At 34.2% G+C, this 13298-nt stretch overlaps 1 protein-coding gene across 2 annotated transcripts in view; it reads left to right on the top strand.

The window, feature by feature from the left end:
- PPFIA2 (PTPRF interacting protein alpha 2) overlaps positions 1-13298 on the top strand; it is a 467683-nt gene that overhangs the window by 85087 nt on the left and 369298 nt on the right. For both annotated transcript variants that reach the window (XM_055085240.1, XM_024122861.3), the window contains one exon: positions 7815-7868. In XM_055085240.1, the coding sequence (XP_054941215.1) occupies positions 7815-7868 (54 nt within the window). The remainder of the gene's footprint in view (positions 1-7814; positions 7869-13298) is intronic.

The following is a 13298-nucleotide window of genomic DNA, read 5'->3' as shown; positions in this document are numbered from 1 at the left end:
AGCAACATGAAAGACTCAGACTTATTGTCACTTTATAAAATTTCCCTTTACAACCCCTATATGTTGTAAATTCAGCACCTTATTTCTCTGAATTCTTCCTCATATTATTCTTCAGATTGACATTCTGAAAGATCCTTGAAGTCAGAGAGGATGTCATAGCCTCTGGATTCCATACACCAGATTCAGTGTGGTGCCTTGTGCTTATTTTGTGTGCAGCATGCATTTGTTGACTACATTGTCTTTGTCATTCTCATGCACTACTGGACTGTGAACTCTTTGAAAGCTGTGACCTTGACTTATTCATCATCATGCTCTCTGTGTCCAGCACAGTGCCTCAGTCATAACACATGCTCAGTCATTCTCATTTGAAGGAATTAATCGTGTGGCTCAGGGAAAATTCAGATTTGGGCTGGACTATGCTCGCAGTAAGAGTGTAGATATTTTCCTTTATTAAAATTTTAAAGAATGACTAAATAGGGCTCTTTCTGGCTTCCATAAGAAAGACGATTTATTGGTTGTATGTGTTTCTTGCTTCTTTTCTGCCTCCCCGGAAATTTACCCTGTAAAGTTGCCAAGGAAACATTAACAGCTTAAGCCTGGTAGAGGAGGAAGATGCCTCATTAATAAACTCAGCTTCATTATTTGGATGCTTGCCTCAAGGAGCTGGTGTTCTGGGATAAAAGATTGTTTCCGTTAAGCCTTATGTAAAAAACTGAATGATTTTTTAAAAGAAATTTTGTTTTCTGACTGTTATTGCCAGTGCTATGTACCTACACACTATGAAATGTTACGTAAAAATAAACATTATTGATTTTTAGTTTAGTGTATTTGAACTGTTATTAATGCTCAACACATATGTTATATAAAGTTGTCAAGCATTGATTTATTTATTGTGCAATAATTAGGGTATCAGGTCTTTAATTTGAAGTATTGACAGTATTTCACCAGAAGATAAACGTAATGTATTGTTTATTATCTATTAAATCAGTTTGTGTATTTTCCTTCTTATGAACTAGAAACTCTGGGATATATAGAAATGTATTGCCTCAAGATAATATAGAGTTGAGTGTCTTTTTTAAGGAGGATATCTCATTAGTGATGTATAATGGAAAAAAATGTACACTGTGCTTGGGGTTATAACACCCAGGATTTCAAAGCTTCTTTGGAGCATTTACCGGCTGTGTGATCTTGGGCAAGTCATTCATTAACTTGTTCATTCAGGCATTCGAAAAAGATTTGGTGTACAGACACTATTACCTCGAGCCATGCTTTCAAAGTGATACATTTATACAACAATTAGAAATACTTCATCATTTGTATACTCTGAGACTTGGCTTTTTTAGGTATAAAATTATATTACCTGCTTTACTCATTCAGTTAGTCATTCATCCATTCAAAAAGTACTTGTTGAGCTCCATGTGCGGCAAACTGCTCTAGAGGCTGATGAGTGGTGCTCATCCCTTGCTGAACTCCTGACAGCATTGTTCTTTTACCTTACTCCTTTGGGCTTGGAGTGGTTATTATGACTTTCCATCAGTCTCCACGCTTCACATTCCGCTGGATCCATTAAACCTTCCATACCTCTATAAAATATCCTCTGATTAAATGCTCTTTTACGTTGTTTTTGAGTTTGCCTTTTGTTTCCGGGTAGAACCTTCACTGATTTAGATAGTTAGCTATATTTGGCTTGTTTTTCGCACAGCAATGGAGCCAGTGTGGCTGGGTGGCATGAGAAAGAAGGATATGGCAAAAGACAAGATCAGTGAGGCGGGCAAAGCCAGATCATCACAGGGCTTGCATGACATAGTAATAAGTTTGTATTTTATTCTAAGATTAGTGGGAAACCATGGAGGGGTTTGGATCATGGGAGTAATCTGATCTAATGTGCATTTTAAATAGATAGCTCTGACTGCAGTGTGGAGAATATATGAGGAATGAGGATGCGAGAACAGATGCAGGGACAACAGTTAGGAAGACCATTCTTTAGCCCAAGGGAGAATATTGTTGATTTGGTCCAAGGGATCAGGTTGCTAGTAATGCAAGTGGTAAGAAATAGTCTAATTCAAGCCATATTTTAAAGACAGAATTGGCAGGACTTGCTGATGGATTTGGACCTAAGAAACTGGGTAAATGGTGATGTCAAGATGGACAGTACTGGGACAGAAACCTAATTTGGGGGAGGTTTTGAGGTGAAAATCAAGTTTGATTTTGCATTAAGTTTTAGATAACAGTAATACACCCAAGTGGAGGTTGTAGGCAGTGTAAATCTCTGAGGATAAAAGGAATCCAGAATTCATTCGCGTACATGGTACTAAATAAAATTACACGGAAGGTGAAACTCAATGGATACTAAGACCAAAAAAAAGTATTTCAAGAAGGATGGAGTGATTAACTGTGTCAAATGTGGCTTAGAGACAAGAAAAATGATGATGAACATTGACAGTTGATTCAGCTAATTAGATGTCATTGGCAGCCTTGATAAGAGGGGTAGCAGTGATGTAGCGGGGACAAAAGCCTGCATCGAGAGAGAATGGAACATGAGGGATATTTGGGGGGAATTTTTCCATAAAAGGGATGAAAGAAATGCTTAATTTTGATATTTTGAATATATGAATTTTGTAAACTTCTCTACAAACATAAAATACCTCATCATATTTTTAAAGACCTTGAAACAAATTTTAAATATAATAATTCAGTAAATATGGTTGATGTTTTACTATTTTATATTGATTTCACTATACTAATTTATTTTTGATAGATTGTTTAGTGTATGAAAATGTACTCTATATTGAAATATAATCACTTTGCTCTAAAGATATTCTAAAATAATTGCAAATTACAAATATGCATAAATCAAATTTCAAAATACTCATAGCTGGTAACAGTATTGTAATGCTTTAAGTATTTTCATATTATATAAAGTGATTCTTTAGAAGAGTAGTACTTGAAAACTTGATATTAACTTTAAATGTCACTATTAGGTTTTAAGATATTCTGGGTCTGATGGCATATGTGCAATGTTAGATTCAACTGACTGTTTAGAATTTTCTATTCTTCATTTTTAATGTATTTGATACCCAAGCTACCTTAACATCTTTTCCTTGGCCGTAACTGGCTGATCCTACCCTTCAGGGATAAAAATAAGGATCCAGCAATAGCCCTGAGTGAAACCTCAACTTCTAATATCCTCCTTTTTCCCACCTCCACACAGAGGAAGCAAGATTTACAACATCTGAACTTAATGATCTGCAGGGCAAACCACGTGATTAATCCCTATAGCTCCATCATTCAAATTGTCTGTCAAGGAAAAATATGTCAACTTTTAGAGCAAGGGAAAAAGGTGCAGATGGGCAACCAACAGCATCAGTGCAGCACAAAGTGGAGTTTATTTTAAACCTGGGTGGAGGTGATACCCATGCTCCAGGCTGCCCTCAAATCTCACTCTGCTTAGAGCTCTGACACTGACTGCTCCACTGCATCTGTGGCTCGCCCTTCCCAAGCCTTAAGACTTCTGATTCATGGGTCAGCCTTGAATTATCAGGTTTCCATCTCAGAAGCAGGGTTTTCCCGTATTAAAAGAGACTGACTCTATACAGCATGTGTCAAGGACTGCTAATAACCTCGCTCAGGTATTTGACACCTTGGAGAGGGAAGTGATACTTTCATTACCTGAATTTTCTTTTTAAGAAGTGAATTGGATTCCATAATTCATAGATCCTAGTTTATTTGGTTCTGTGTAGATAACAGCAGCCCGTATAAAGGAGGCTATATAATGCTGATATTAAGCAGCAAGCTGTCCCTGAGCAGCAGCACGTGGGCAGGTGGCAGGTTGGCTTGCCACACTTCTGTAGATTTGACTGGGAAGGAGACAATGAGTCCAAATGGATTGAAAGAGTATATTACATATACAGCATAAACAAAGTCTCCGTGGTGTCAGCTTTCCCCACCCCTAGAAGGGCCAGGACTAGGGTGAGACAAGTAAGGTACTTAGGGCACAAAGTTTAAGGAGTCATTCACTCTCAGGATTGTACAAGTGTCAGCTTGTTTTTGCAGATGTCTAAGAATGAGGTGCGTAGGGTATAACATTTAAGGAGGCACTCACTCTCAGGATCCTGCAAGGGCAGGATCAGCACCAGTGTGACCCTCAAAATGAGTGCCTCCTTAAATTTTGCACCTTAGTCACATCAGTAGCCTAAATCCAATCCTGGACATGGTCGCTAGGCCCACAGGACAACACTAAACTGGATGAGCCAGATGACAGAACACAAGAGTGACAGGCTGCTCTGTTGGAGAGGAGCCCACTCCATATTGCACCTTAGCAGTTTTATAGCCTGCTGATGGATCTGGGGATGGGGGAGATGAGTGCAGTGAAAAGTTCCATGCCTCATTGGTGCCAGGGAGGAGAATGAGAAACTTCCATGTGTAAGGTCTTCATGACTTGCTTACCTCGTCATGTTCCTGGGAGGTCCACAGGATATTCCACCAAGACATGGGCCAGCCTAAGGTTAGCCTTGCCTACATGGCCCATATGGATATGTGCAAGGTCACCAGGATGCCAGGATAAAGCTGTTCTCCTACAACTGGTATTAAAAACACAGGTTTGGAGTCAAACAAATATATTTTGTAACCCCACTTCTTAATAGCTGCGTGATATTGGGTAAATTAAATAAACCTTTTAACCTAAGTGAGAAAAGAAATAACTACTTTATAAGGCTCTTATAACTATACCCTATAAAACTGTTTATAATGTATATAAAGCATTTAAAGAGTGCCTGCATGTAGTAAATGTTCAGTAAGTAGTTATTATTTTATTAGCTATTAAATCAAAATGAATATGGTGTACAACATAGTTTTAAAAAATTCCATAACGTAGTAAAAAATCAAAGTTTGTTTTGAATGTTTTAATCAAACAAATAACATGATTATGGTAGTAAGTTTAAAAACTAGCTAGGAAATCAATGTTTTTACTTTTTAGTGTCTCCCTTTTTGTTATCTATATAAAAATACACGTAAATAACACGATAGACAAATTTGTAAAAGATTTAAGTTATATTTTGTAGATAAGATATTCAGCAACCATCAGAAAGACTGACTCACTTTCAACTATTTTCAGAGTTTCTCAAGGGATTTATTTCACCTATTAATTTTACAACATAAATGTATTCATGCACACTTATGCTTGTTATTCACACCTGAAAATTTTTTTTGCATCAAGTGATAGATAAGCCATGTTTAACTTGGGCATCTATCCAAGTAGGACACTCTCTCTCAACTTACACTCAAAATAGAAAATAAGATCAAAAAAAAGTTTTTTAATTAAAAGAATAAACAGAATAAAAGAATATATCTGTGTTCTCTTTAGAGCCATGAGTTCATAATCTGCTTTAATTCAACATGTTAAAAAACAGAAATACCAATGCCTTTTCCATTCATCTTCAAAATTCTATTGTTGCTTTATTGTTTTTCAAGACCATGACTATCATGAAAAGTTTAAAATTTTACAGATCTGAGCATTGGCCCAACTTTTCTACGATGGCAAGAAATCATCATGGTAGAACTTTTAATTAACAAGATGACAAAATGCCTCAACTAAATTGCTAAAATATTTTTCTCTGAATTAATTTCCCTATTATCTCTCTGATAATGTCATCAGAAATTGTATTGTTAATATAATTTATATGCCTTTCTATGAATAACGAAGGTATTAACTCAAAATGTACTTAACACCTTTTTTTTTTCCTTTTCATTTAAAATGTGCTTGGAAGAAACCTTTCATGTGAATAGAACTTTGTTTTTTGTCATGGTCGTAACAGGAGTATTATCAAAAAGTGCAAAGGGCTGTGTGTTTTATTTTCTGTTAATCTAATACTTTAGCCATTTTATTTCACTCCATGAAATTCTAAAACAATTTTTAGATTATATTTTATCTTTGGATTCAAAAGGAATGCTAATTTTGTTTGCCAATTTATAAATATGTTTCATGCTTAATTTTTTTGTGTACTGACATGATTTACTTAGATAACAATAGAAATGTTAAAGATCACGTAAGATCAGATAATTTAGATGATTTGATTGTTTATGGTATGCGTGGTGTTGGAATAAAGAATTTCAATAGGATGGAGAGGGAGGGCCTTTTCAAAATAGACTTAATATTGCAGACATATTAATTAAGATCTTTTAGTGTTTGAGAGCCAGAAACTTATCTTAAAGTTGCAGGCAGGGAGAACATCCAGTTTCAAACATTGTTCAAATGATAGTATCAAGGACTTAGACACTCCCATTATATCTTATAGAATCCATATTGCCTTAATTCTCTGGCAGGCCCCTACAACATTTGAAGCAATTTTTATAAGCCTCTTTTAGAACTAGAATGGGGAGGGAAGAAGTTCCTCAAAGGGATGCTGGGTAGGAAAAAATATTATATACAATATATGCATTACGAAGAAGACAGTAAGTTTCTTGGCAAGCATTCTTGTGGTTGCCTTATCATTCATTGCCCTTAATAAAATATGCATGCAGAAATTCATCACTCATCGAGTTCCTGTTCAAAGTCAGCTCCTTCAGATGGAAACTTTCATCACACCATCCCTTCCTTCTTCCCTGCCCCGCCTTTAATGTTTCCTTCACATGCTCATTAGAGTCCCATATTTATTGTTAAGATTCCCCATTTTTGAAATACCAGTGAAATGATGTAATTGAGTCCCAAGTGAATTAGTAGCATGTCTTCTTAATGATATCCAGGTGTTGGCTGTTTCTCTGATCATAGATATTTAAATTTCTTTTCCTTCTATCTTTACTCAATTATCTTTCTTTCATCTTTGATTTCTTACTGCTATACATTTCCCCAGGTTCCTCAAACCTATCCATTCAACTAGATGCAAACAGATAAGAAGTGACCAGGGTCACAAGAACGAAACTTTTTAGCAAAAACTGTAACTTATCAATTTAGCCCCAAACTCCTATTCATCTACCTATGTCTACCTACCTAAAAAGCAGAGTTTTTTTTTGTTGTTGTTGTTTTGTTTTTTCATTTGGGAGGAGTGGGGGGATGGTTTAAAAATTAAAACAGTTGCAAACATTAAAGTCCTGAGAGATTTTACTTAAAAACCTAAAATTCTAGCTTCTTTTGAAAAAGCCATATGATTAGTAACCCAGGGACCAAAGCTGTACAACTGATAAGGCTGATCTCTAGTTGTTCCTAAAACAGCGCACTTGCTCTCGAGTTTGTCACAGCATCACCCATTTCTTCATTTGTGATACCTTTGTCAATTGTAATCATTTCTCAGGCATGATCTACTGTGGTTACCGATTTAAGATTAGAAATCAATCCTTATAAAAGAATAGCTAATCTGTCCATATCTGTTAATATTTTCATCTATGTATAATAATAGAGTGAACTGTAGATAATTAGATTTTTTTGTAGTTTAAGCATTTTCCATGGGTTCAATATTTGCAAATATGTTAAATTGTAGTTTCATTAAATTTTCTTTTTTCTGTTCTGCCCTCACTTCAGCTTCTTAGAGAATGAAACATCTGCTTTCCCACCTAGAGCCATTTTCTTTACATAGTTCAAGAATAATTAGTCTGTTTGTATTTTTTTCTATTTACAGATTATACAGAGTTGGAGAAAATATCTAGATTTTTAAATACGACAATTGGTATAGCATTACAGCGTGTAAGATTGTCTCAAAACAAAGCAAAAATATAGCTGAGTGCCCTAACTTTGTAGCTAAAGAAAATATTACACTGTGGGACTGGGAAATTCTCCATGCTGTTGAGTAGCATTTTACAATCAACACCTCTCCCCTTTTCAGGATATCGAATCCCTAACAGGAGGGCTGACTGGTTCTAAGGGGGCTGATCCACCGGTAAGTTAGATTCTTCATTAAATTTAACTATTGACGAAATGAATTATGTACATACCAGATCATCAGAGTTACTTGTATACAATTTGTCATACAGGTAACTTTTTGAAATAGTTTCTTTCAAAACTTTATAGCTATTGCAGTAACTAATACAAAAATGTGAACTTGCTCTGAGGTGTCATTTAGTGTTTTAAAAAGTTTTAATACTCATAAAATTCATCTCCATACATTGATTCTAAAAATAAGAATAAAAGCTTCATTAGTATGTGTAAACACCTTATGTCCTACTAATGGGCAACAAAAAAAGTTAAAACTTTTTGGAACTTGAGAGTTTACCATTGTAAATAAGTGTATGATTTCAGTTGCAATATACTTTCTAGTTAATGAGAAAAAATTATTTTATCAGCCCATTTTTTTCACAGTATTGATTCTTGATATTGCTGTTTCTTTCCTGCTTTACCCAGGAAGCTTCTAGAAAATTGGAGAAAGTGCTTGAAAGTTTTAAAACATTATCATTTTTAGGCAATAACAAGAGATTGATAGTTACTATTGGAACATTGTAGTCCTTTCTGTGATGTCTGATTTCAGAAAACATTGAGTAAAACAACATTCCTGTGATTTCATGCTAGAGGCACAAACATGAGTTTATGGTGTATATCTAAAGTAATAAAATTCAATTTATTTCAACAAACAGCCAATGCATAAATTTGTATCACTGCATGCTTTTCACTTAGCACTGTGAGGCTTAATGTGAAACACACAGAATCCTGTGTTGTCAATTTTTAGCTATACTTCCTCTAGGCAACTAGCTGAAGTATATAACTACTTTAAAACACCACTGAAGTGTTAAAAAGATAACTTTCAACTGTAGCTCTTTCTCTCCTGTCTCACTCTCATGGGTCTCATTATGTTGTCTAATCTTCATAATGCTCCTAAAGTAGGCTAAACAACATATTTTAGTCCTTTCCCTTCCTTTTATTTTCATTGTCTAAATTTATGCAGGAAAAAAAATGTACTGTCTTCAGATAGCTGCTTATATTTAGTCCCTGAACCTATTATACTGCAGCATAAGACAAGATGAAATGTAAGTCAGTGTAGTAGTGTAGGTGACTGCTTATGTGATGTAATTTCATCCTGCTGCTTTGCGTTATGTTTGTGCATAGCATTCAACTTTTATTAGAAGAATAAATCCATTTCCTTTAAAATACCTCCCTCACTGTTCACTGATTCCTGAAAGAATTCTGCGATTAGAGATAAGTTGGTTTTAAGAGGATTTGTCCCTTGTTCAAAACTAAACTAAACACCTCTCTTCTGCATGTGACCATAAAACTCTTACCTGCTATTTACATGTTAAAATAAATTAGTTTATCATATCCTTTCAAGAAAGCAAGTTTCTAAATATGGAAGATTGAGTCAGCATAAATCCTAGTTACTGAAAGAAGCCCCTTACAGGGGAAAAAGGTCACAGAAAGGAAAGATGGTGACCTAAAGGTGAACTTAATCAACTTCATTCCCAAAAGCTAAAAGTGAACTGTATATTTGTCTGTATTTTTATACTACATGTATGTATGTCTTTTTTTCTTTGGACATAATTTATAATATTATGAAGATATAGGTTCTCTCTTGGCCATCCCTTACCATGATGATGGGTATCTTATACTGCTACCTACATTTTCTGAAATTCAATGATAGTTCTTACTTTATAACTTTTTGTAGAGTGGAAAACATCACACAAATGTCAGAGTACATAAGAGCTTAGACAATCTAGGGTGTTAACAGTATACATACATTTAGTGTTTCCCATTGTTAAAGAGATATTGAAAGGATATTACCAAGAGCTAAGTAATAAAATCACTTTTTAATCCTCTATAAAGCTTATATAAAGTAGTCTAAGTATGAAGGTAAAATGGTAATGGTGTCTAGAGTTGCTTCAGTCATTTAAGAATAAGGCTTTGAATTAAGCTATTGTTTTTGCTCCCAGGTTAGAAAACTGAAAGTCAGATTAAATTATACATAACTTAAGTCCATTTGAAGTTTCATATTACTTTTTCTTTCTTTAAAAAAAAGCCTTTATAATAGATTATCTGAATACTGTTATCCATTATCCATTTCTAAAGTTGTGTCTTTTTTATAAGTGTTGACAGTGTATTACTAAACCCATTCTATGATGAAATTTTCATTGGTAAGAAATTCAAGTTCCTATAATTTTTTTCTCATTGAACAGAATATATAAAGTGTTGAATGAATGGTCTCTCACAAGGATATATAGCTGTGGAGTAATTTCTTTACCAGTATAATAGAAATATCAGATACATCTTTAAATATAAATGGTATATTTAATTTTCTGTGGGTAGATATAAATATTATTTCTGAAGCATTTGAAAAAAGTGAATTTTGCATTTTTTCAAATAGTAAGCATGTATAAAAAGTGTCAAATTTGCAAATGTCATTATAAATAAATTTGCATATCTGGTAAGAATAAATTTGAGTAACTCCAGAAATATAGTTTGCATTAATATTTTTAACAATATATGTTAAATAGGTTTTTTGAAAATTCAGGAAGTCTCAGTTTTAATGCTAATAATGAAAGAGAGAATCACTCATTCATTATTTTCAGGGGCAATTCAAGAAGTTTTATAATGGCTTTCTTCTGAAAAGAATTTCAAAAAGTATGTCTTTAAATTTGTAAACTGGAAATCACTTGCTGCTGCAAATAGAACTTGCAGATTTTTCTAAATCACATAGTTATCTTAGAAAATAAACCCTTCTATCATTAAGAAAAATATTGTCCATTATGTTAACTTAAAATTGTCTTTGAAAATTTGTATCAAAGATATTCTACATTCTGCATATATTTTTCATTCACAAAAATTAGATCACAGATTAACCTCCAGTGTAAAAACATAGCATATATTTGCATATAAAAATAAAAAGAAGGAAATAGATAATTAAAATCTAAAGGGTAAAATATCATTTTTAAGTGCTTTGTTAATATACCATTTTGCTATAGTGTTTTAAATTTAAAATATTAACATTATTAAAAATGAAAAGCTTGTGAAATGTAAGGTGTCAAGGATATCCCTCATTATCAAGTTGTCAGGTCATCAGGCTGGCCATTAGGAAGGCCAGGGTAAGGTCTAGGTAACTCAGTTTCTGATAGCCAAGGGGATTTTAGATGCTGAAAAACAGGTATAAAGCATGAATAGTTATACTGCTATACCAGCTGAACCTGGTATCTGGAGAGCTGTGGATATGCAGGTCCATGTGGTACCAGTAGTGTGACAGATCACTGTCCTGTTTTGAGCCCATTAGCCGGTGACATAGAGGTGTTGGCCAACCCTCAGCCTGGAGCCAGGATTTGTCCCAGACTGTGAGCTAGGTCTAAGTCTGCATGTGGGATTTAGTAGCTCAGCTGGCTTGGCCACAAAAGTTAAGTTTCGTGATATAGATCCAAGCAGACTAATGTATACAATGAGGGGAGTTTCTCTTTGTCATTTGGTTTAAGAAACTTTATGATTATTTATAAACTGATATAAACTAGCTACTTACTTTCTTATTATTTCTGATTCTTTTTGAGGGTTAATATGGACAAAATCTAATAAAGAGTAATGTGGGACAAACCCTAGGCTACATGAAACAAATTCCTGAACAGACTGGTCAAGTGTCGAAGTGTCCTGATAGTTCACAGTTCTATTATCAGTGTTTGAATCAAGTCCACCTCATTGCCTCATCCAGGACTTACAGCAAGAATGCCACTGGGGCTATTCAGTTCCTCCCTTGTTTTTCTTTCTATTTGTTACCCCAGAGTGATAAGCTCTATAAATTTGCTTCCTACACAACTTAGTATTTTAATTGTTCTAAGTTTCCTTTATTCAAATGCTAATGGTTCTCTTTATTTCTAGAGTGTGATGAATAAGTGAATATGCATCTAATTGGTATCCTTGGGCTTGATATGCACACTGTCCTGAATATTCTCCAGCTCTATTAATTCTTTCCCCACTGAGGAACCAGTATTGTACATTCCATGTTTTTGTACTTTCTGTTCTCATTTTAATGGTCTTCCTGATGGTTCTTAGCAATTTGAGTAAACACTCCACAGAATTTAAAACAAATTCAATTTCCTGAGGGTGCTATTTAGACCAGGTTATATATTTTTCATATTGTAGATAACATTAAAATTTTAAAGTCTCCAAAACTGACCTTAATTTGATTATTCAAAAAATGCCAATGTTTTACTCACTTGCTTCAAAAGATAAGGGAATAAAATATGTGAGTCTGAATTGTTATCTAATTTAATTTCTTTCAGCCTGAATGTTATATTGCTATATTACTAACTTTCATTCTCGTATTTGTTTAGTCAGAATTCAGTGTATATTTGAGTGTATGCTGTGTCTAGACATTTGTTTAGGTTTTGGAAATACAGTGGTAAACAATTCACAGTTTCTTATTTCAGAATCTTACAATATAGTGGAGTAGACAGGTTGGTAAAAACTAATTACAATATAATGTAAGCACAGGATGAAATGAAAATAAGAGGATCACGTAATCCAATTGATGGGAGTAAAAAGGGGCTGGAGGATCAAGGAGGGCAAATAAAAGAAAATAATGTCTAATTGTAGAATGAGTTGAAGTTTGCCAACTGAGAAAGGTGGAACATGGAATTTTAAATAAGGAAATACTATATGCATAAGTTAAAAATTAGAAAATAGAGTGGCTGGAGTATGAAATAAGCTGAAGGATGGGAGGTAGTGGTGAGATGGAAGGTAAAAGATTAATCCAGGGCAAGAAGTAAGAAGTTTCATGGAAAAAAAATTGTACTCTACTAAAAAACATGAGGACCCATTAAAGTCTTTAAACAGGAGAGTCACTTAATCAGCTCTGTCCTTTCGAAACATTTTTCTGACTCTAGTGGAGAGTGATTTAGAGAAATGACTAAGCAGGAAAACCATTGAAAAAGGCTCTTGCAGTCATCCAAAGGAGGGATGACAAAAATGATAATGGTGATTTATTTTGTCTGTCCTACTACATTATAAAACTAATTGAGGCAATGTCTCAGGAGAAAGTCAACATTTTATTTTGTTTAAAACAATAAATTTTTAGTATGAGCCTATCAAGTGACAGTGAGAATGGAGAGGAATAAACTGATTCATGAGCTATTAAGGACTTAGTGAACACACAAGAATAGGTGGTTGTTTGGAGGAAGGAGAATAAAACTTATTGAAGAGTCAAGGATGATTTTGAACTTTCTAATTTGGCAATTGAGTGGATAAAGGTACCATACATAGAGACAAGAATCCCATGAAGTAGAGCATTTCTGGAGGGGGGCTATTGAGTTCAGTTTTGGACACATTAAATTGAGGTGACAGAGTTGGGAATATATGAATGATTTTGGAATTTAAAGGTCAGATATCATTTATAGCCATTAATTTGAAC

The sequence above is a fragment of the Physeter macrocephalus genome, chromosome 6 (genome assembly GCF_002837175.3).
Source record: "Physeter macrocephalus isolate SW-GA chromosome 6, ASM283717v5, whole genome shotgun sequence".
In the NCBI taxonomy this organism is placed as follows: Eukaryota; Metazoa; Chordata; class Mammalia; order Artiodactyla; family Physeteridae; genus Physeter; species Physeter macrocephalus.
Note: the sequence above shows the minus strand (reverse complement) of the source record. Positions and strands in the feature narration are given on the sequence as shown.